Raw genomic sequence first — 25,076 nt, forward strand, 5'->3', positions numbered from 1 at the left:
TTGCACATACATACGAGGTTTTCAGTAGGTGGTGGTATTTTTCTTTTCAAATAACAATTAAAAATAAGTTTCTCTCATCTAGGAAATTCCCTTTTGTAGAATATCTAATTTCCTGATCATATTATTAAGAGACAAATTACAATACCTAGTTTTAATTTATATATTAAAAGTCAATATATTATAAAAAGCATTCACGATATCTAAATACATAACAGCAACCATAATGTTCTTCTGAAGATTATCTGGAAGCTTAAAATATTTTCCTGATTTTGGATATCAATTATTTATTTTTGTCTTTAGAAATAACCAAGCATTTTGTCAGTATGGAAATGTTAAATAGGACTTAGCTATACTGTCTCTCTTTCAGGTTATATGCACAGCCAAAACTGTTACAAAAATAATAGTTTCAAATACATAAATGAAAACAGGAACTATAAAATGATAAATTCCCATATGTTTTCAGTGCTTTGGTAACAGTTGGCTGTCATCGCCCTCTTTTGCTTTTACATCTACTCAGAAGTCAAAGAAGGTCCCCTTAATTTAATAAAATGCCAGAAGAGTTAATTGACATAAACTGTGAGACTGAGTGAAGCACATCAATCATTTGTAGGAAAGTCGAGCACAGCAGAACCAAGTCGCCCACGTCAAGGAAGAGGGATCACACTTCCACACGGGCTTTCAGACATGAGCGAGGTGAGACACGCACCACCCTACAGTACAATGCAAACTCTGGCTCAAGTGGCTCCTGATAAATCAATGTTCCCAAGAGGACTGCAGATTCTCCTCCCCAACATTCTGTCTCATGGAAGACTTGTATGACCAAGGCAATCAGAAAACTAGTGACTGATTCAAGTCATGGTAGATTTTATTTATTACAATAAAATCTGCCATAAGAACAATAACATAACGCATTAATCTCACGCTCCTTAGTTATATTCTGAGGTAGGTGAGCAGCTATTATTATTTTAGAGATGAGGAAACCTAGTGACTGTGCTGTGACTTGTCAGACATCACGACGCAAGTTAGTTGACGCTGCAAGGACTCTCCTAATGCCAGGTTCTGCATCTTTCTAGGATGTCACTTCAACTACAACAAATTTATCTTTTAAAAGAAGATTAATTTAACCACAAAGTTCTACGTGTTCTGCATCTATATTCCTCACAAGAAATGCAGCTTCATTTTAAAACGTTTTACATGTTTTAAAGAAGTGACTGGATTTTTTTCATAACAATTCATGATTTCATTACTTTACTGGCTAAATCCAAGGAAGATTTTTATTATGTTCTATTAGCACAATGACACAAAATAACATCAACTTACTTTCACTACACACACACACACACACACACACACACACAGAGTTTTACAGAAAAGCTGTCACCTCTCACATTTACTGTGTGATGTTAAATACATCTTCTCTGGAAAACAACTCAATATTTTAAGAAGCAGAACTAAAAATATTGTTTCTAACTGACTGAATGACAGAATCTTTTAGATTTCTCTAAATAATACAAAAAGGATCCTTTAGATGAAGACACCAATGTCTGTCTGTTTTAAACCCTTTAACGAAAAAAATTTTTAAGTATTTTAATATACGAAAAAAACTGCTTTAGATCTTCAATATTTTTGCCTAAATGCATTTCACAGATGACTGCAGCAATCATTATTTTAGCAATTGGTTAGTAGCAAGGAAAAACCAGTTTCTAAAATTCATAAAATAACAAATGGTTTAATCTGAATACAATGGCACTTAATTTACCTACGTGAAAATTATACAGCAAACCTAGACTTTTAACTAGGTAATTGAATTAAATTATAGGTCATGTCTACTCTGTAAAAATTAAATCCTCATGAAAATAGTTTTAACATCTCAAACTAGCATTCTGATTAAACAGCCAAACAATGAACTCACACCATTCTAAACAACATAATTCATATGTAATACTTACGTTGTGAAAATGTTCATCCCTTCAGATAGATTTACAAAACTACTGAATGATTCTGTTTCTCTCAGTGAGCTAAATATATTCCATGTACACCTAAAAAGGTAGTAAAGAGATGCTCAAAAATGCCTTAGTGGTAAAGTCAGTTAGGCAGTGGGATCCTCTTGCTGAGAACAGTTACTCAGGAACACACAGGTCACAAGGAGAGAGGGGAGGACCATTTTTAAAAGCAGACAGTAATTATCAAAAATCAAAAGCAGAAATACACACACAAATCCCAAGCCCAGAGGCCTTCACTGATGAATTCAACCAAACATTTAAAGAAGAATTAATACCAGTTCTTCACGAACAATTCCAAAAATAAAAGAGAACTTCCCAACTCATTCTGTGAGACCAGTATTACCCTGATATCAAAATTACAGATATTACAAGAAAAGAAAAATACAGATAAGTATCAATTAGATGCAAAAATCCTCAGCAAAACACTAGCAAACCAATTGCAGAAACACATAAAAAAGATGACCCACACAGACAAAGTGGGATTTATTCCAGGAACACAAGGTTGGTTTAACATCTAAGTCAATTACTGCAAAAAATAATAAATAAATAACCCACATCCTTTAAAATATAGTTAAAATCTCTGATTCTTGTGAGTCTTAACTGACATCTAACACTTTGTTTAAAAGGGTTGGCTGTTAAGAAGTAATGTTTCATTGAATAATGTTAAAAAAACAAACAAAAATCTTCATTTGCTTCCATGATTCCCAGGGCAAATTACAGGTAAAACAAGTTTGTCCTTTATGATTGACTTTGTGATCTGCTATGTCATAAACTTTTTTTGGGTTTGTATTTGTCTCTTTAGTCCTAAGAACAACATGGAGATAGTCATCCCTATTTTAATTTAGTAAATAAAGACACAAAAAAAGATAGATAAAGAAAATGAAAAAAAAATCAAGTAATGTGATATACCACACCAATAAAAGATACCATCTCAGTAAAAGCAAAAAAAAAAAAAAAAAAAGTTGACAAAATCCAAAACCCCTTTATGATAATAATGCTCAGCAAACTAGGTATGGAAAGGAATCTCCAGTACCTGATAAACAGCATCTATAAAAACCCATAGCTAACATCATTCCCGATGGTGAAAGACTGAAGGCTTTTCCCTAAGATCAGGAACAAGGTGAGAATGTCCACTCACTATTTCTATTCAGCTTTGCTGGAGGTCCTAGCCAGGGCAATTAGGCAAGAAAAAGAAATAAGAGGCATTCAGATTAGAAAGAAAGAACTAAAACTATTTCTATTTGTCAGTGGCAACATTTTATATGTAGAAAATCCTAAGAAATCCACCAAAAAACTACAAAACAATTCTACTTACAATAGAATAACTTTAAAAAGCAATTAATGCTCAGAAGTAAACTTAAAAGAAATGCCAAACAAACTCTGAAAACTGGAAAACATCACAATAAGAAATTAAAGAAGATCTAAATAAACAGAAAGACATCCCACGATCACAGATCAGAAGACTTAAGATGGCAATACTCCCAAAATTGATCTAGAGATTCAACATAATCCCTACCAAAATCCTAGCTGGCTCGCTGAAGAAACTGACAAGCTCATTCTAAAATTCATATGGAAATTCAAAGGGCAGAGAATAGACAAAATGACCTTGAAAAAGAAGAACAAAGTGAGAGTCCTAGCACTAGGTGGAACAGGAACAGAATTTTAACCCTACTCTCAAATCACTTAGAACATGCCTTCACTTTGCAAATTCAAATATATAGTTAGGCTGATAAAAACTCTGGACTTGGGTTTGCTTAAGGGATTTTTCCTATAAACTTACCATTTGTTTTATCATTTTGTAAGAAAGCTGAGTTTAAAACTACACAACAGGATAAATGTTTCTAAATCGTGTATAAACATTCATAGTGGCTCCTGTGACCTGGAATCAAGGAAAAGAATCCATTTCTGGTTAAAATCTAAACTTCACTATACTTTATAATGCTTCAAATACAGAGTAGCATCTCTCTGAAACCACAGTTCCAACTTGCAAAATAGTAGAGTGGCATTTTTCCTTATTCTGACAGTCTGACAGCTTTCGGTATTTAAAACTCTACAACAATTACTTTTCCAACAGAGTAACTGTACTTACATCAATATCCTCTTGAGTAAAAGTTTCTGGATCTTCTCCCATCATGTTGGCTAAGTGTCTCTTTCCTATGTTGAATTCTTCAATCTGCTTTTTAATAAAATCCACTGTGTAAGTTTCACGTCTTAAGGCTGTAACATTTTTCCTTGTTGTTACAACTGTGGTGTGTCTTAACCTTAATATCTAGCAGAAAATACAAACGGAAAGAAAAGATTTTAAATTAAACAATGATCTTACAGGCCACTGTCTCTAAATAAAACAAGACATTCAAACAACTCTCTTTTTATTGCGGTACTCAATTGGCAGGAGTCTGGAGACAAGGTAAAGGCTTGTTAAGACAACTGTTCCCTGCTAGAAAGCTTGCTTTTAAAAGCTTCTGTTTACAAAGTAGTTGAAACTACTGGCATTTCAACACATTAAAAATAATAATAATAAAAATAACTGTGAGTGATATGCTACCTCCGCGTCTGCTACAAACATCCACATTTGATACCGACTGGTCAAGGTCGGCTGCTGTGATATTTGACGCACAACGAATGAAGAGTAAAACGCCACTCCCTTAAAAAGAGGCAAGTGTACATGCAGACAGAAACTAGCAAACAGGAGACACGGACCTAGTGACTTGCTTCTAAAGAACAGAATACCACTAACGTGGTAGAACGTCACTTCTTAGATTAGGTTACAAAAAGACTGTCTTCCCCCTCTTTCATCCTCTCTTGACCAACCTGAGGGAAGCAAGATGTGGTGAGCTGCCCTCCAGAGCTCCACAGGGCAGGAACTGAGGGGGGCCCCAGCCAAGCGCCAGCCCAATAGCCGTCAAGGATGTGAATCCTGCTGACACCCACACTGAGTGTGCAGGCAGCGGACTTCCACCCCCGGCCCCGAGATGACCGTAGCCACCGCCAACACCTGGGCCGCTGCCTTATGGGAGACCCTGAGCAAAAGGCCCAGTGTAACCGTGCCTGGAATCCTGACCCACAGAAACCGTGAGATAAATATCTGTTGTTGTAAGCGGCTAAATTTGAGGGTAATTTGTTATTCAGCACTAAATAACTCATCATTCAGCACCCCAATTACATCAAGAAAGCATGGTACAAGAGAGTGCGCCTACCCAGTTTCATAAGCAAGGAGAGGTGGGAACAATGGGCGTAGCTATTATCAAGCTTTTTTTAAGTAAGAACTTTTTAAACTACATAAGGAAAATGCAAATTTTAATATCCCAGTATTTTCCATAATTAAAGCAACGAGGGACACACTAAATCTATCCTTAAAAGGACAGGATGAGATCTCAAAGGGTGTTATGCTACCAAAGGGGTTTTCTTTTCCACTGCTAATAAACTGCGATTTCTAAAAGTCAAAAATTATCTGGGGGAAAACACAACTAATTTATAGAGCTGTATAGTATCTGATACAAACCCCAGTCAATTTTTAAATTTGCTTTTCAAAGAGTTTTTAGCAATTGCCAGTAGTTTATTAAGACCCTACTGTAAAACCAATTGGATGCTGTGATAAATATAGAACATTATAATCTCCAGGAGCCCACAAGATGAGAGATGAAAAGAACAGATCCTTAAGACAGACAGCAATGTTTTTACAATAAAAGCAAAATATACAAGGGCTAAGGCATCAAATGTTATCCATCATCCTTCTCTGGCAGACAGTGCAATTCGACAAAGGCATATTGGCTCAGTAAAAACTGAACGTTTAAGCACTAAGAAAGTGCTTAGTAGAAAATAAAGAGGACATATTGATGTTTGTAGTAATAGTTTTCAAAACAGAAATTGGTCTACTGCTTTTTCTTACTATGAAAGTCATAAATATTACAGAAAGTAAATTGGTATCCTACATAAAATTATATTGACAGGCGTTAAGAATTCATGGGTAACCTTTGTATCGCACCATGACTGTCAAACTGTTTATAATAAAGCCAAAACTACTTTCATTTGCGACAGTTAAAAAAAAAAAAATTCAAGTATCTTCACATAGCCAAACACTTTCTAATCCTGTCCCACCGCTCTCTCACCAATTATTAAACCAATTATAATTGCTATAACCAATTATTTGTTGATGCCAGAATCCACTGACTCTGTACACCTCTGTCCCTAGTGGACCTATTACATCTTCCTAGAACAGAATACCTCTCTTTTCTCACGTAACTCCTAAATGACTCTCCCATCACCTCCTCTGAGAAGTTGCCCACCACCCTACCCACCACAACTCATTTGTATTCGGCACTGCGCTTCTGTGCTTTTCTGTATTTACCTTTGCAAATCTCACAGTACAGTGTGTGTAGATCCTTGATATTCACGGGTTTAAAACCAGAAAAATTTGGCCATTCCCAAGTAATATTCCCTCCTCCACCCCAAATTTGGGACACTCAGATATCTGCACTTGTACTGAGGCATTAACATGAAACGTGTATGCCACAATTCTGGTATGCAGGAGAAAACCTGCTGGAGAGCTTCCCAACTGAGTAGCCAGGAGCCACAGCTTAACAGAACTTGTTTCTTTTTCCTTTTGCATCAGTGTCTCTCAAACATTTTCGACTGTGACCCACAGTAATAGCTACTGCTTATATCACTCCCTAGGACACACACACACACATATATACATAAACAAAAGGCAAAATACCCTGTGTAAGATGCACTTTGATTATTATAATTATTCTATTCTCTCCACTCCCTTCTTTAACCTCTTATGAGATTTCATAACTAATGGGTTATGACCCAAACTAAACAAAACACAGGTGTACTGTTTCAGCAACTCATAAAGTGATTAAAAACTGTGTTGTTTTACGAAACATGGCCCCTAAAAGAAATATAATGATTAATATTGGAGACGAAAGTGAAGAAATGCTAATATTTAAGACAGATAAGCTCTGTGCCAGGAAAAATGCTTTATAAATGTCTTTAGCCATATAGAAGGAACCATTAAGGGTCTGATGGGGTCAGTTAAGTCTTTCAGTTGTATCTGAGCTGTACTGCATGTGCTAACACATGTGCTGTGGAGGTATTCAGGAATTTGGGGATTCAGCACCTCAGGACCATCCCCTGAGAGTGCTAAGGGTGGATACCGTCTAGTAATTGCTTGACTTCAATGATTTGTTTACTTCGCAGTGCCTGGCTCAAGTGAAGTGCTCAGTAAACATCTGCCATATGGGTGAAAAAAAAGAAGAGCTTTATTTATTTCAGGAGTGGTCAGGGAGGTGAAATTAAAGTAACAAAGAGACATCATTTTTCACCCACCTTACTGAAAAAAATAATAATACCTAATGCAGGTGGAAAGAAGGGCACACTTTTACATCAACGATGAACTGTGAATTGCTACAGCCTTTCTGGAGAACTATGTGGAAACATCTATTAAATGTCTACTGAGAAGTACACATCCTTTGCAGCAATCACCTCACAACTGGAACTCTCTCCTACAGAAATAAAAGCATCATATGGAAGATATTTGATGTAGTAAGAATTACACCAGGATATTTACTTAACACTTTATTAGTGGGAAGAAAAAGGAAACAAAGCAAATGCCCATCAACTGTTAAATTAACTTTGATACATTCATACCACAGAATATCATGCAGCAGTTACACACGTTAATAGGTGACTTGGAGAGATTTCTGCTATACATGTAAGTTAAAGAAGCAAAAAGTAGAACAGGATCCATTTTCTGAAAGTATGCATATGCATGCATGTCTATGCTCAAAAGAACATCGAGAAAGACACAGAAGGACACATACGTTCAAAGGTTTGGGAGTTCCAGGGATGGAGCAGAAGTTAACAACTCTCTGTCACCTCCCCCACTTTGTGTCAACAATAAGAACACTCTGTATGCCACAGTCCCTTTTATAGGAAATTATGCGTATACAGAAAGGATACACTCAAAAGAGGTGCATGAAAAAAGTAAAAACTTCCAACCTCTTTTCCAGCTAAAAAATAATAAAAACAAATGTTTGATGGATGAATGGATGGATGGATTGGTTGATCTGAGTTAAAACATAAAAGAAAAAAGATTTTTTAAAAAGATGGCACTCCTTTTTCAACAGTTTTTGATCACAGTACTTGACTTCTTTACAGTACTTGGTACTGTCAATCACTCTCCCTCCTTGGAACATTCTCCTGTTTTCTATGCCTCCACACTGCCTGGGTTTTCCCCTACTTCTTTGGCAGGTCATTCTCAATCTCTCGGGTGGCTCTTCTTCCTCTGCTGTTTGTCCTTCAGGGTCCCGGTCCCTCTGCTTATTCCTCATTCACTACAACCTCCCCTAGATGATCTAATTCATTTCCAAGACCTCAATTAACATCTACAAGGTAACAGAGAACTTGTAAATCAGCTTTCTTCTTTAACTTGCTTATCTACGGGTTTACGGGAAATCTCCACTTGGACATCCCCAATGTAACTATTTAATAAACACAATAATATCCCAAACTAAGCTCGTTTCCTTCCCTCTCAAATCTCGTTCCTCCTACTCAGATCCCATGTCAGTAAATCGCATCATCGTCCAATCAGCTGTGAAGCTAGAATCCTGGCTTCCCACTGCCCTCAGGATTAAATTTAATTTAGAAGTTGTGATTTCCATCTCTCAGAGACAAAGTACCGGGAAAATTAAGAAAACGGAAACTGCACAGATGCAAGACACTTTCAAACTGTCACTCTATGTCCTCTCCACTGTGCGACTTTCTGCATTAAGTCTTCGGGTCCCTGCAGGGGTCCAGTTCTCATCCACCTCCGCCCTCCGGACCGCGGGGCTCGCGGGCAGGGCGGGACCCATCACCCACCCGGGCGGCGGCGGGTCAAGGCAGGGGTCGCTCTAGTTCCGTCTCAGATAACGTCCCCCTCACTGCACCCTGGGAAAACCAGCAACAACTTCCAGGGTGGGCACCAGAAGGCAATCCCACTCCTCTCTCTACCTCAGACCGCCGCTGAGCACCTAAGACCCCAGGGGCCCCGTGTGAGGGCGCGGAGACGCCAGGGGACTGCGACGGCGCCGGTTCCACACCCGCGTGCTCCAGGGACCAGCACTCCCGCCTCTCTCAGGCCTTACCTGGCATCCGGGACGTCTCTGCAGCTTAGCAGCCGCGGCTTTCCAGAAGCCCTGTCCCCGAGCAAAGCTAACCCTACCCCCAAGAAAGAGACGGTACGAAGCAGCTGCGCCGCAGGACACACCGAGAGCCGCCATGTTGGCTGCGGGAAGCACGGGCAGTAGGACGAAAAGGCGGGGCTTGCGGACTGCGCAGGCGCTGATGGGCTCCGCGTCCTCGAGGCTGCCGGGAAGGGGCGCCGGGGCAGGGGGCGTGTCCCGCGGCCAGAGGCGGCTCGTCGCTGATTGGTGGCGGGAGCCCGCGGGGCGTGTCCGACCCCGGCCCGGGGTCGACTTTGACCGTGCGAAGGGTAGTGGGTCCGCATCCTGGCCTTGCGCATCTTCTGCGCGTCTTGTAGTCGGTTGCTCCCGGAGTCTCCTTGGAACGACTGCCACGCGGCTGTCTCGCCAGCCCTTCCGCCCCACGTCCAGCCTGCCCTAGCGCCGGCTCCCCTGCGCAGTCCTGTCTTCACGCTCCGTCATCACCCAGCTCTTCTCTCCGCTAGGTAGGACCGAGCTCCGTGCCTCTGCTCCCAGCAGACCCCTTCCTGGCCTGGGTTTTACCTCCTCCTCCCTTCCCACGGAGTCCAGTGTCTCCACCCTCCTCCGGAAACTGGTTGTTTCCTAAGTGTATGAAGCGCAGGCTAACCCTTAAACCTGCGAGGACAGACACTTGTCTTTGCTTGTCACCCCCTTACTGTTACTACTAAGCCTCCCTGGAAACTCAGTCAGAACTAAATAAATGGGTATGAATATAGATGAGCATGGCTTGCCTTCTGGGGCTTTTTTACTGTTTGCTCCAGACGGTAACTCCCAGGGCGCTTTCTACAAAATACATATTACAGGATGTAGTAAGCCGCTCTTAAAGGGTTTCCAAACAATTAGATTCGAAGGATCAGTAAAATTAATACGCAAATACACACATGCATATGGAAAATCTGAGGTCAAGTTGTCAAGCAAATAAATGTCATCTACTATCATCACTATTTCGTAAAACACAGAACATTTTAATATTAAGAAGGTAGAAGTGACATAATCTTGGAATGAAGTGTGGTCCTTCCAATGGAGTGCATTTATGTGTACGCAAAGCTCGCTCTCGTTCTTTTTGTTGTTACCTTTTAGGCTAGCGAGACTTTCATCAAAAGTTGGCAGAGACCCATGAGCTAGTATTCAGGAACCACGACTTTATAACTTATTAAAATAGATGTCTTTCAACAGCAGTTCCTACACATTGTAAAAAAAAAGTTTTTTAACTTAATTGTGGAAATTTCACCAAGACAATCAAATAAGTATGTAGAAGCAGAATTTATATCATTTTTTTAAAATGACATGTTGGAGCATATGAAAAATACATTAAGTACTGAAATTAAGATTAGGAATTGTGGAAGTTTTTTTTCTCTTATTTTTTTCTCTAAGATTCATGTTATGATCTTTTACTAGATTACAGTAAAGCAAATGTAATACATCTCCCACCTCTAGGGGCAACCCTTGGACTGCTGCTTTGAATTTCCTGTGTAGCCTTTGAGTTTGGGAAGAAATATGTAACTGTAGGTTGACACTGGCTGTGTAATTTGGAGACAGAAGGAAAGATTGGAATCAGGAATGTACTGATAAACATTTAAAATATGAAAAAAATGTAATTTTACCAAACAGCTACAGGTTAGATTCATTTAATTTTTCTCTCGTTTACTGAGCACCTGTTATGTCAGAGACAACAGGCATCCTCGGTCCCATATCAGGATCATAAAATCCCAACAGTCCAACATGGTAGAGTCATGTAAATGTGAGGATTCGGTTCTAAGAGCAGCTTCTAAGGTAAATATCAGGAGAGTCGAAATGTTGGACAAACAACACCAAGTGTTGCCGAGATGTGAGAATGCAGGAAGTGTTAGATGCTGGTGGTGAGGGTGTAAATTGATATAGTTTTCCTGAAATCAATGAATCAATGATCTAAAGTTAAGATGCGCACACCCTACAATCTATTGATTACATTCCTAGGTATATATACCCTGCAGAAATTCTTGGACAGTATATCAAGATACATGTATAAAAATGTTCATAGAATCAGATTCTTTTGTAACAACACAAAAAACCTACACACATTTTTAAAGGATTCCTAGAAAGCATCCCTGGAACTGCAGAGCTTTGTCGATCAATATGGAAAACTTCGGTCTAGAAAAAACACGAAGGCTTGATAGGTCCACAGACAACTGAGATCTTCAGAGAACTTTGAATCAAAGATGACCAAAGAATGAAATAATGCCATTTGCAGCAACGTGGATGGAATTAGAGATGATCCTACTCAGTGAAGTAAGTCAGAAGGAGAAAGACAAATACCACATGATATCACTTATATGTGGAATCTAAAGTATAACGTAAATGAACTTATCTACCAAACAGAAACGGACTCACAGACATAGAGAACAGACTTGTGGTTGCCAGATGTGGGTGGGGGCAGGATGGAGTGGGAGTTTGGGGTTAACAGATGCAAACGATTATATACAGAATGGATAACAACAAGGTCCTACTGTACAGCACAGGAAGAAAAAAAAAAAAGATGACCAAACACCGTATGCTTCAGGGAAAGTGCAGAAAATGTGAATCAAGAAATCAGAGTTCCCCTCTGAGCCCTGCCACAGACTCACTCTTGACACTCAGTGGTCATTTCGCTTATGGAAAACCTGCATTTCTCATCAGTGTAACAAGGGTGTATTAGACCGGTGATCCTCAGCAGTGCAGCCCCCAGAGCAGGAACTTCAGCATCACTTACTAAAAAAAAAGAAATTTAGACACAGAGACAGACATGTACAGAGGAAAAACAACATAAAGACACAGGAGAGGATGGCTGTCTACAAGCCGTGGAACCCCCGAGGCCACCAGAGACAAGGAAGGAGGATCTGGAACAGATTCTCCCTCACAGGGAAGAAGCTAAGCCTGTTGACCTTGATCTTGGACCTCCTGCCTGCAGACTGTGAGACTATACAGCCTCCCTCCCGCAGAGCTGCATCGGCTTGTTCCAGAACAGGTGATCTGCCTTTCCTTTCCTTGACGGGATGTGAAGAAAGCCAGCATCGCTTGCCCTTAAACCATTACCACGGAAGATTTATTACCCCGACTTTAGTTTACTATGCTTCAGTTAAAAAAAATATGTGAATACATTATTTTGATTTCTAAAGATCTTTAAAAAATCCAGTAGCTTCCTTTTTAATTAAGGTTTCCCAAATGAATGGTTTTTTTTTTTTTCCAGAATACCTTAGTGGGGGAGGCACCAGCTTACCCTGCAGCGTAATCTCTCCCTGCGCTGTCCACTGCCCCCCGACAAAACACACCTCCACTTGCTGGAACTGGGAATTCTCCCTGCTGCGGTCCCGCCTTTGCACCCCTGCCCTTGTCCTTCTCTCGCCTGGAATGCCCTTCCTCCCAGCAGTCCTGGTGATGCACCCATGGATTGGGTTTTAAAACATTCACAGTGTTTTAGTATTCGTCCCCTCAAGAGGTGGAGCCCTGCCCTTGCATGTGAGCTGGACTTAATGACCCGCCTCTGAAGGACAGGATAAAGTGGAAGGCTGGTGGACACTTGAATTCTAGTCGCTGTGGCTTCCTGCTTGCTCACTCTTTCTTGAAGTGCCCACTCTGGGGGAACTCAGATTTCTGGACCACAGAAATTATGAGGTAACAAATATATGTTGTCTTAAGCCACAAAAATGTGGGACAATTTATTCTCTAGCAACAAATAACTAAATCGCCTGGGAATTTGTTAAAAATGAACATTCTTGGGACCCAGTCCAGACTTATTATATCTGGGGGTGAAGCCCAGCCCTCCAAATAATTCAGGATTCTTGTTTTGTTTTATTTTTTGAATTTATGATTTGTTATTTAGTAGGAGGTCAGGTTCCATGACATTTAATCCAGTGACAATGCCCTTTTCCATCTCGATCATCTAGCAGATTCCTACCCATCTTGTGTGTGTGTGTGTTTAAAAGATATGTAACATAAAATTTACCATTTTAACCTTTTCTAAGTGTATAGTTCAATGGCATTAAGTCCATTTATATTGTTGCGTAACTATCACTACCATCCATCTCCAGAACTTTTTCATCTTCTCCAACTGAAACTCTGAACCTATGAAACAATTCCTGTTTTCCCTCTCCCCCGGCCCCTGGTAACCACAATTCTACTTTCTGTCTCCGTGAATTAGGCTATTATATTTACCTCATCTAAGTGGAATCATACATTTTCCCTTTTGTGACTGGCTTATTTTACTTAGCATAATGTTTTCAAGGTTCATCCATGTTGTAGCATGCGTCAGAATTTCATTCCTTTTTAAAGCTATGTACTATCCCATTGTATGCATAGACCACATTTTGTTTATCCATCTGTCAAGGGACACTTGAGTTGTTTTCGCCTTTGGGCTTGTGAATAATGGTGCTATGAACGTGAGTGTACAGTATCTGTTCAGGTCGCTGCTTTTAATTCTTTGGGGCATATACCTAGAAGTGGCGTTGCAGGATTCTTGTTTTTAATGTGGCCAGATTTTTAACTTAATCTACACAGGCGGTTGCCCACAAAAGATCACTTGATAATTTAAATCTACAACATAAAAAGGCTCTAGTTATATAGACCACTCCCAGCTAAACAAACAGTATACATGGGGTATGAAAATGAGTAATGTACATTTCACTGGCATTTAAAAATATTTATATGAGGTAATTTTAATACATAATTACTATATATCAAGCTTCTCTAACAGTTTAAGAACTGAATCTGTCTCAGCCCACAAGTAAATCTGTTCTCCCAAAGTTCATATATTTTATCATATTGATTGAATTTTAATAAATAAGAAATAGAACAAATATCTTCTTTGGCTTTTTACCCCACTGTGTTCAGTGTGAACCCCATCCATTTACATATGCTCTTTACCTACGAGCTGTCATTTATGTCTGCTATAAGAGAGACAGCACTTAGGGAGCTGTCAGTCAATGCTGTTATGATGCTTCAAGAATCATTCCTCAAGGCTTCATTATCAAAAATAAAACAGATTTACATGGAACATAAATGTGGATTAATCGCACGATTTGCTGTGCATTGAAAATGACTTCAAACGCACACAAGTTCATGCGGCAGTATGTTTGGGCCAGTGTCTCCTTGACCATGTTTGCAATTACTTTGCATAGATTAAGTCATTTTTCAAGTGAATTTAGACAGTAAAGGTAGTTATCCGGGTAGGGTGGTCGAATTATAAGTGGTTTCCCTGCTTGAAATAATAGTGTGTAGAAAACGTTCTGTGACATTATGGGTGTCTCTTTCACCCATGTCCGAGGCATGAATTTGGGCTCAATCCAGGACTCCTTTGAGGATGCTGAGTGAAGGTATAGCGGATCTAGAAAAAAGGAACTAAATGAACAAGATTTTAGCCTGGATATAGTCAAGGGTCTAGGACTTGCAGAATGAAATAAAATTGGAATCAATAAAATCACTAAGGGCATGGTTAAAATAAACAGGCTTAATTATCAAATTCCAGAAAACTAGAACTAAAGTGAACTTCTTGAGGCATAAAAGAGACTATTTTAGGACCGATAGAAGAAGTACCACTTTACACAGCAGGGAGGCAACTTAAAAAGTGCATTGCTCCTCAGAGGTTGATGCAGTCTGAAAATGTAAATAAGTAGAAGGTTGTGATCCAGACCTGAAAAATGAGAGTGTTCTCATTCAAAAACGCACTGAAGTGTGATCTTACTCTTTTGCGGAAGTAAAGCTAAGAACAAATCTCTAGAGTCTGTGTCAGAGAAAGTGTATCGATTTAGGCGGACCGTGGGGTATGATTCTAAGAAATATAAAAAGAATTGTATAAATTATACACGCATGTACACATGAACACACACATGCATATGTAAGACATTACAAAGTGTAAAGAGAATTATATAACATGGCATGAGTTGAGCTCTAAGTTTTTTCTCATTTAATCATAACACCCCTATGAGGGGGACGCTGTTATTACCCTCTTGTGAGACATAAGGAAGGTGCCGTTTGGACGTGTTAGATGCCTTGATCCGGTCCCAGGAAGGGAGGGAGCCAGACACCGTGCACTGGAGCACGTGCTTCTCTGTATCACGCCCAGTCCTGGGCAGGACGGGCGTCTTTACCAAGGGTGTCTTGAGAACCTCATTCTCACCTTCCTCCATTGTCCCTGCTCCCTGGTACCGTTCTCTTCCGGGACCCAGTCCACTCGTCCGCCTGCTTTAGCACCAACCCACTTAACTCCGTCTGCAGCTCTCATGGTCCTCACCCATCCCACCATCTATGTAAGGACACAAGGCTACGTCTGCTAGGTTGCTCTTCGCCGGTCAAAAACTGGCTGCCCTTCAGACATGTTTTCTTTGGCCTGCACAGTGATGTGTGTGTGTGTATGTATGTGTGTGTGTGTGTGTGTGTGTGTGTGTGAAATTTAAATGCGGATGCCTTAGGTTGATCACCACCCTCCTTCATGTCCCCACCACTCTCGGTGGCCTGCTTCAGGCTGCTCCCGTGTTCACGTTACAACCCTGCCTTCTACAGAGGGCACTGTGAGGGCTACACACACGCCCTGATAAATGCGTCCCCATATAAACGTGAACCCCCAAACTATTCAGATTTTGTCTACTCAGAGATAGCTAGGAATGTTCAGGCTCTAGGACCCAAAGGATTTTTCCAGAAAGGCCAACCTTTCTGGACACTGAATACTTCATGATTTGGAGACATTGGATAAACCTGCCCAGCATCTCTGCTGACTCTGCCGTCCAGCTGGAAAGTGGAGTCTTGGTACTTTAGGAATTAAAGTACAAAATTAATCTACACAAAGACTATTTTATCTTTAACACCCATTATTTATTGATACATACTCTGCAAGGCTCTGTGATAGAACTATCTGGGTATTAAGATGATACCTGTCTTTCAGGAGCTTATAAACGTACAGGGAGAAAAAGATATTTACACAAATCTGATCATTCTAAAGAGACTGTGATATAGTCATGAAAGAATCTCAAAGTAATTTGGGAGTCTGAGAAAGAAAACAGTACTTCCTGTCAAATGGATCAAGATGGTTTTATTTCCTAAATGTTTTATGGAGCTGCAAATCAAAATAAGGAAACCATTGAACTCATTTCTTTACCATTATGCAGAACCACTTCTAAACTCTCTCTGAAAGCAATTAAACTACCCTTTTTATAAATCCGACAAAGTGGAATTTTCTTTCTCAATTTATGAGATCAGGTGATTAAAAATTATTCTTCAATATCCCTAAATGACTCTCAAGCATTTGCATGCCACCTTTCTTATTTCCAGTGAAGAAACATTCCTGGCCCATTTTCCAAGTGTTTTCCGAAATAAGTATCATATCTGAAATCTGAAATTGTGTCCAATTTCACTGAGCAGATCACAGCCTAGTGAATGACTAAACTATCACATCTCTTTATGAATAAAGTTTGCTGTGATTAGATTGTAAACACCTGCATGTTGTTATTTTAACTTTAGACTCAAAAGAACATTTTATCCTGGGAAATGCAGATACCTGAAATAAGCATGTCAACTTTCAAACGAAGCTATTAGAGTTCCATTCTTAATAACCTTGAAGCTTAGAAATAGCTCTGCTTATATGGTAAATCCATGATTTCTTGTTGTTTTATTTATGTGCCCGGCACTCTTTAGATATGGGTTGCTGACCTCAGGGTACACACATGTCAAATATTCATGTTCTTTATGACTTCGTATCTAATCACAGCAATGTGTTTCTTTATGCAGTCAGAATTCAAGAGTTCAATTTAATAATTCAACCACTCGTGAAGTTTATAACAGGGAAGATAAAATTGACAGTACGAGTCTGCGTGACTTCCAGATTTTATTTGTTATACATTTGATCTATTGTTGGAAAGAGGAAGCAGAAGGAAAGAAATGGGATTTTGGTTTTCATCTTCTGTTTTTTTGTACTTGCACAATCAATATTGTAGGATCACACTGGGAACAGCAGTGGAGAGGGGTTCCTGATAAACCACAGGCACAAGCATTGGGTTATTAACGTTGTATTGGTCTGTGCTCAGCTGTGGCTGGGATTTATTACCTGGTATTCACTAGCTTACAAAATCGTGGAAGCACCATCTCCCCTGGAACTACACTGATGATACTGATGCTACGTTGTGCACCAGCCAAGTGGACGCCTCATGCCCTGCCCATCTAGAGCCACTTAATCCAGTTCCAAATCTAAGCCTCACATGGGGGCCTCTGATTGGCAGAAGCTAAATCATATCTGGAACTCTAGATGCAAGGAGTCTTTAACTTTCCAGCTGGAGAAGTACAGGATGGATGTAATTTGTTTAACCGTTTTGCTTGCTGCTCTATTGCTAACAGTTTTCCAAACAGTACCCAGTACCTAGAACCTGGAACGTAAATGTCTGTTGAGGAAGGAAATTGGAAGTTAATCCATGGTTTTCGACACAACCACTCAATGGGGATGTTGCAAAGGCGGCTTAAGCATCTACAGATACCTAGATGAGATGAATTTCAAGTCTTTTTCAAATCCCTTGAGGACAGAGGCCATGTCGGTTTTGTTCACATTGTACCCCAGCTCCACTGTGCCTGGTACAAAACGAGGCAATCAATAAACTCTTGTTGGTTGAATGACTGATGATGTAAAATATAAGTTGTCACTTTCTCCTGTCTCCATAATTCTTCAGGGGTCAAGATCCACATATTGACTATTCTCCAGTTTCTGTTTGCTATCATGTAGATATTATATCTGATAATGTTTTCATTTGATTTCCTTTTCCTAAATGGAGGATGTGTACAAATTGAGGATTTGTGACTTGCTCTTCATGCTGACAGCTGAATTTATTTCGATGCTCAGTTAACTCAGAGTAAGACTGGCCGTTACAATAACAGTGCTGTTGTCTACTGGGTCCTTTTCTATTTTTATCGCACAGAGAAGTATCATTGAGGATTTTTACCCCCATAGAAGATGCCTTCCTTCTAACCTTAAAAAATGGCACCTTAGCTCTTGAATTAAGGCCAATGCAACATGATTAATCAGAAAATAATGACCATCTTTTCAGTGTTCCAAAAGCATGTCCTTGCTGTGGCTTTATTTCTACGATTGAGGGTGAAGGATAATGAGAACTGCCAGTTGTTTGGCAAAAGCTTTCCTCCCTATTCTTATACTCACAAGAGGGGTTTTCTATTTATCTTTTTATTCTTATTTTCATTATTTATTTTTATTTTTTTAAGCATATTTATTGGAGTATAATTGCTTTACAATGTTGTATTAGTTTCTGCTGTATAACAATGTGAATCAGCTATATGTATACATATATCCCCATATCCCCTCCCTCTTGCAGCTCCCTCCCACCCTCCCTATCCCACCCCTCTAGGTGGTCACAAAACACCAAGCTTATCTCCCTGTGCTATGCAGCTGCTTCCCACTAGCTATCTATTTCACATTTGGTAGTGTATATATGTCAGTGCTACTCTCTCACTTCGTCCCAGCTTACCCTTCCCCCTCCCCGTGTCCTCAAGTCCATTCTCTACGTCTGCGTCTTTATTCCTGTCCTGCCCCTAGGTTCATCAGAACCATTGTTTTTTAGATTTCATATGTATGTGTTAGCATACGGTACTTGTTTTTCTCTTTCTGACTTACTTCACTTTGTATGACAGACTCTAGGTCCATCCACCTCACTACAAATAACTCAATTTTGTTTCTTTTTATGGATGAGTAACATTCCATTGTATATATGTGCCACATCTTCTTTATCCATTCATCTGTCAGTGGATACTTAGGTTGCTTCCGTGTCCTGGCTATTGTAAATAGAGCTGCAATGAACATTGTGGTACATGACTCTTTCTGAATTATGGTTTTCTCAGGGTATATGCCCAGTAGTGGGATTGTTGGGTCATATGGTAGTTCTGTTTTTAGTCTTTTAATGAACCACCATACTGTTCTCCATAGTGGCTGTGTCAATTTACATTCCCACCAACAGTGCAAGAGGGTTCCCTTTTCTCCACACCCTCTCCAGCATTTATTGTTTGTAGAAGTTTTGATGATGGCCATTCTGACTGGTGTGAGGTGATACCTCATGGTGGTTTTGATTTGCATTTCTCTAATGATTAGTGATGTTGAGCATCCTTTCATGTGTTTGTTGGCAATTTGTATACCATCTTTGGAGAAATGTCTATTTAGGTCTTCTGCCCATTTTTGGATTAGGTTGTTTGTTTTTTTGACATTGAGCTACATGAGCTGCTTGTATATTTTGGAGATTAATCCTTTGTCAGTTGCTTCATTTGCAAATATTTTCTCCCATTCTGAGGGTTGTCTTTTCGTCTTGTTTATGGTTTCCCTTGCTGTGCAAAACCTTTTAAGTTTCATTAGGTCCCATTTGTTTATTTTTGTTTTTATTTCCATTTCTCCAGGAGGTAGGTCAAAAAGGATCTTGCTGTGATTTATGTCAAAGAGTGTTCTTCCTATGTTTTCCTCTAAGAGTTTTACAGTGTCTGGCTTTACATTTAGGTCTTTAATGCATTTTGAGTTTATTTTTGTGTATGGTGTTAGGAAGTGTTCTAATTTCATTCTTTTACGTATAGGTGTCCAGTTTTCCCAGCACCACTTATTGAAGAGGCTGTCTTTTCTCCACTGTATATGCTTGCCTCCTTTATCGAAGATAAGGTGACCATATGTGTGTGGGTTTATCTCTGGGCTTTCTATCCTGTTCCGTTGATCAATATTTCTGTTTCTGTGCCAGTACCATACTGACTCGATTACTGTAGCTTTATAGTATAGTCTGAGGGCAGGGAGCCTGATTCCTCCAGCTCCATTTTTCTTTCTCCAGATTGCTTTGGCTATTTGGGGTCTTTTGTATTTCCATACAAATTGTAAGATTTTTTGTTTTAGTTCTGTGAAAAATGCCATTGGTGGTTTGATAGGGATTGCATTGAATCTGTAGATTGCTTTGGGTAGTAGAGTCATTTTCACAATGTTGATTCTTCTAATCCAAGAACATGGTATATCTCTCCAACTGTTCATACCATCTTTAATTTCTTTCATCATTGTCTTATAGTTTTCTGCATACAGGTCTTTTGTCTCCTTAGGTAGGTTTATTCCTAGGTATTTTGTTCTTTTTGTTGCAGTGGTAAATGGGAGTGTTTCCTTAATTTCTCTTTCAGATTTTTCATTGTTACTGTACAGGAATGCAAGAGATTTCTGTGTATTAATTTTGTATCCTGCTACTTTACCAAATTCACTGATTAGCTCTAGTAGTTTTCTGGTAGCATCTTTAGGATTCTCTATGTATAGTATAATGTCATCTGCAAACAGTGACAGTTTTACGTCTTCTTTCCCAAATTGGATTCCTTTTAGTTCTTTTTCTTCTCTGATTGCTGTGGCTAAAACTTCCAAAACTATGTTGAATAATAGTGGTGAGAGTGGATGTCCTTGTCTTGTTCCTGATCTTAGAGGAAATGGTTTCAGTTTGTCACCATTGAGAACGATGTTGGCTGTGGGTTTGTCATATATGGCCTTTATTATGTTGAGGTAGGTTCCCTCTATGCCCACTTTCTGGAGAGTTCTTATCATAAATGGGTGTTGAATCTTGTCAAAAGGTTTTTCTGCATCTATTGAGATGATCATATGGTTTTTAATCCTTCAATTTTTTAATATGGTGTATCACATTGATTGATTTGCATATATTGAAGAATCCTTGCATTCCTGGGATAAACCCCACTTGATCATGGTGTATGATCCTTTTAATGTGTTGTTGGATTCTGTTTGCTAGTATTTTGCTGAGGATTTTTGAATCTATGTTCATCAGTGATATTGGCCTGTAGTTTTCTTTTTTTGGGACATCTTTGTCTGGTTTTGGTATCAGGGTGATGGTGGCCTCATAGAATGAGATTGGGAGTGTTCCTCCCTCTGCTATATTTTGGAAGAGTTTGAGAAGGATAGGTGTTAGCTCTTCTTTAAATGTTTGATAGAATTCGCCTGTGAAGCCATCCGGTCCTGGGCTTTTGTTTGTTGGAGGATTTTTAATCACAGTCTCAATTTCAGGGCTTGTGATTGGTCTGTTTATATTTTCTATTTCTTCCTGGTTCAGTCTCGGAAGATTGTGCTTTTCTAAGAATTTGTCCCTTTCTCCCAGGTTGTCCATTTTATTGGCATAGAGTTGCTTGTAGTAATCTTTCATGATCCTTTGTATTTCTGCAGTGCCAGTTGTTACTTCTCCTTTTTCATTTCTAATTCTATTGATTTGAGTCTTCTCCCTTTTTCTCTTGATGAGTCTGGCTAATGGTTTATCAATTTTGTTTATCTTCTCAAAGAACCAGCTTTTAGTTGTATTGATCTTTGCTATTGTTTCCTTCATTTCTTTTTCATTTATTTCTGATCTGATCTTTATGGTTTCTTTCTTTCTGCTAACTTTGGGGTATTTTTGTTCTTCTTTCTCTAATTGCATTAGGTGAAGTTTAGGTTGTTTATTTGAGATTTTTCTTGTTTCTTGAGGTAGGATTGTATTGCTATAAACTTCCCTCTTAGAACTGCTTTTGCTTCATCTCATAGGTTTTGGGTCATCGTGTTTTCATTGTCAATTGTTTCTAGGTATCTTTTGATTTCCTCTTTGATTTCTTCAGTGATCTCTTGGTTATTTAGTAGCGTATTGTTTAGCCTTCATGTGTTTGTATCATTTACAGTTTTTTTCCTGTAGTTGATATCTAGTCTCATAACGTTGTGCTCGGAAAAGATACTTGATATGATTTCAATTTTCTTAAATTTACTGAGGCTTGATTTGTGACCCAAGATATGATCTATCCTGGAAAATGTTCCATGAGCACTTGAGAAGAAAGTGTATTGTTGTTTTGGGATGGAATGTCCTATAAATATCAATTAAGTCCATCTGGTCTAATGTGTCATTTAAAGCTTGTGTTTCCTTATTTATTTTCATTTTGGATGATCTGCCCATTGGTGAAAGTGAGGCATTAAAGTCCCCTACTATTATTGTGTTACTGTAGATTTCCCCTTTTATGGCTGTTAGCTTTTGCCTTATGTATTGAGGTGCTCCTATGTTGGGTGCATAAATATTTACAATTGATATATCTTCTTCTTGGACTGCCCTTGATCATTTTGTAGTGTCCTTCTTTGTCTCTTGTAATAAGCTTTATTTTAAAGTCTGATATGAGTATCGCCACTCCAGCTTTGTTTTGATTTCCATTTGCGTGGAATATCTTTTTCCATCCCCTCACTTTTAGTCTGATGTGTCCCTAGGTCTGAAGTGGGTCTCTTGTAGACAGCATATGTATGGGTCTTGTTTTTGTATCCATTCAGCCAGTCTGTGTCTTTTGGTTGGAGCATTTAATCCATTTACATTTAAGGTAGTTATCGATATGTATGCTCCTATGACCATTTTCTTAATTGTTTTGGGTTTGTTATTGTAGGTCTTTTCCTTCTCTTGTGTTTCCTGCCTAGAGAAGTTCCTTCAGCATTTGTTGTAAAGCTGGTTTGGTGGTGCTGAATTCTCTTAACTTTTGCTTGTCTGTAAAGGTTTTAATTTCTCTGTCGAATCTGAATGAGATCCTTGATGTGTACAGTAATCTTGGTTGTAGTTTTTTCCCTTTCATCACTTTAAATATGTCCTGCCACTCCCTTCTGACTTGCAGAGTTTTTGCTGAAAGATCAGCTGCTAACCTTATGGGGATTCCCTTGTATATTATTTGTTGCTTTTCCCTTGCTGCTTTTAATATTTCTTCTTTGTATTTAAATTTTGATAGTTTGATTAATATGTGTCTTGGTGTGTTTCTCCTTGGATTTACCCTGCATGGGACTCTCTGTCCTTCCTGGACTTGGGTGACTATTTCCTTTCCCATGTTAGGGAAGTTTTCAACTATAATCTCTTCAAATATTTTCTCAGACCCTTTCTTTTTCTCTTCTTCTTCTGGGACCCCTGTAATTCTAATGTTGGTGCATTTAATGTTGTCCCAGAGGTCTCTGAGACTGTCCTCAATTCTTTTCATTCTTTTTTCTTTATTCTGCTCTGCAGCAGTTATTTCTACTATTTTATCTTCCAGCTCACTTATCTGTTCTCCTGCCTCAGTTATTCCGCTATTGATTCCTTCCAGAGTACTTTTAATTTCATTTATTGTGTTGTTCATCATTGTTTGTTTGCTCTTTAGTTCTTCTAGGTCCTTGTTAAACTTTTCTTGTATTTTCTCCATTCTATTTCCGAGATTTTGGATCATCTTTACTATCATTACTCTGAATTCTTTTTCAGGTAGACTGCCTATTTCCTCTTCATTTGTTTGGTCTGGTGGGTTTTTACCTTGCTCCTTCATCTGCTGCATATTTCTCTGTCTTCTCATTTTGTTTAACTTACTGTGTTTGGGGTCTCATTTTCGCAGGCTGCAGGTTCGTAGTTCCCATTATTTTTGGTGTCTGCCCCCAGTGGTTGAGGTTGGTTCAGTGGCTTGTGTAGGCTTCCTGGTCAAGGGGACTGGTGCCTGTCCTCTGGTGGGTGGGGCTGGATCTTGTCCTTCTGGTGGGCAGAGCCACGTCTGGTGGTGTGTTTTGGGGAGTCTGTGATCACGGGACCCTGGCAGTGGCGGGCTGCACAGGCTCCTGGAGGGGTGTGGGTAGTGACCTGCGCTTGCACACAGGATTTTTGGTGGCTGTGGTGGCAGTGTTAGCAGTTCACGCCTGTCTCTGGGGTCTGAGCTGATAGCCGCGGCTCACACCCATCTCTGGAGCTCGCTTAGGTGGCGCTCTGCCTTCTGTGGGCACATGGAGCAGGAATCCCGTCTCTTCGCGCACCCTGAAACAATGATCTCTTACCTCTCCCGCAGGTCCACACTTTTCCCTGGTCTCCCTCCCAGCCAGCTGTGGTGCGCCAACCCCTTCAGGCTGTGTTCTCGCCGCCAACCCCAGTCCTCTCCCTGCGATCTGACCGAAGCCCGAGCCTCAGCTCCCAGCCCCGCCCGCCCCGGCGGCTGAGCAGACAAGCCTCTTGGGCTGGTGAGAGCTGCTCGGCGCCGATCCTCTGTGCGGAAATCTCTCTGCTTTGCCCTCCGCACCCCTGTTGCTGCGCTCTCCTCCGCGGCTCCGAAGCTTCCCCCCTCCACCCCCCGTCTCCACCCGCGAAGGGGCTTCCTAGTGTGTGGACACCTTTCCTCCTTCACAGCTCCCTCCCACTGGTGCAGGCCCTGTCCCTATTCTTTTGTCTCTGTTATTTCTTTTTTCTTTTGCCCTACCCAGGTATGTGGGGAGTTTCTTGCCTTTTGGGAGGTCTGAGGTCTTCTGCCAGCATTCAGTAGGTGTTCTGTAGGGGTTGTTCCACATGCAGAGGTATTTCTGATGTATTTGTGGGGAGGAAGGTGATCTCCACATCTTACTCCTCTGCCATCTTGAAGCAGGTTCCTATTCCTTATTTTTAAAACTCTGACTTTTCTTTTCCTAAAAAAATCATTGTTGTTTCATTTTCTGTTCAAATATCTATAGAAACCTCCATTTTATTTTATGTGCACACCCAGCATCTGCATATTTCTATAAGTGAATTACTGTGATGATTATTTAATTGAATTACCCGAAGTTCAGCACCTTTAGGAATTAATTAAAGGGAAGTTATTGCACATTATACACAACTCCGTGTTTTATTTTACAAATTTCCACTTCATAAGACGTTTTCTTTCCAAAGTTAGATTTACAACCATATCTACAGCAAAAAGTATACCTTATATTTATTCAATAATATATTTTTAAAGCATTTTTACATATTTTACCTCATTTGATTCTCACAACAACCTAATTATATTTTTAAGCATAGTAGAAACTATGTCAAGTTTGGATACACTGGCTTGAATATTTTAAATGCTAAAAGAAGATATGAACAATGGAAAAGTGTTATTTTATCTT

General features: G+C 39.7%; 1 protein-coding gene and 1 long non-coding RNA gene across 5 annotated transcripts in view; one reads left to right on the forward strand and one right to left on the reverse strand.

Moving 5' to 3' along the window:
- MRPS9 (mitochondrial ribosomal protein S9) overlaps positions 1 to 9,317 on the reverse strand; it is a 49,467-nt gene extending 40,150 nt beyond the window's left edge. Inside the window, exons 1-2 of the mRNA XM_082426392.1 lie at positions 9,134 to 9,317; positions 4,093 to 4,272 (exon numbers count right to left, since the gene is read on the reverse strand). Of these exons, the coding sequence (XP_082282518.1) occupies positions 4,093 to 4,272; positions 9,134 to 9,268 (315 nt within the window). The 5' untranslated portion in view covers positions 9,269 to 9,317. The remainder of the gene's footprint in view (positions 1 to 4,092; positions 4,273 to 9,133) is intronic.
- Positions 9,318 to 9,320: 3 nt separating this feature from the next.
- The window catches only part of LOC309643595, a 103,875-nt gene continuing 88,119 nt past the window's right edge, over positions 9,321 to 25,076 (forward strand). For 2 of the 4 annotated variants that reach the window (XR_014253884.1, XR_014253885.1), the window contains exon 1: positions 9,453 to 9,675. This is a non-coding gene — a long non-coding RNA (uncharacterized lncRNA). Of the gene's footprint in view, positions 9,676 to 25,076 lie in introns of all 4 variants that reach the window. The other 2 variants (XR_014253882.1, XR_014253883.1) reach the window with 2 other exon arrangements.

The sequence above is a fragment of the Balaenoptera physalus genome, assembly GCF_965194825.1.
Source record: "Balaenoptera physalus genome assembly, chromosome: 15".
In the NCBI taxonomy this organism is placed as follows: domain Eukaryota; kingdom Metazoa; phylum Chordata; class Mammalia; order Artiodactyla; family Balaenopteridae; genus Balaenoptera; species Balaenoptera physalus.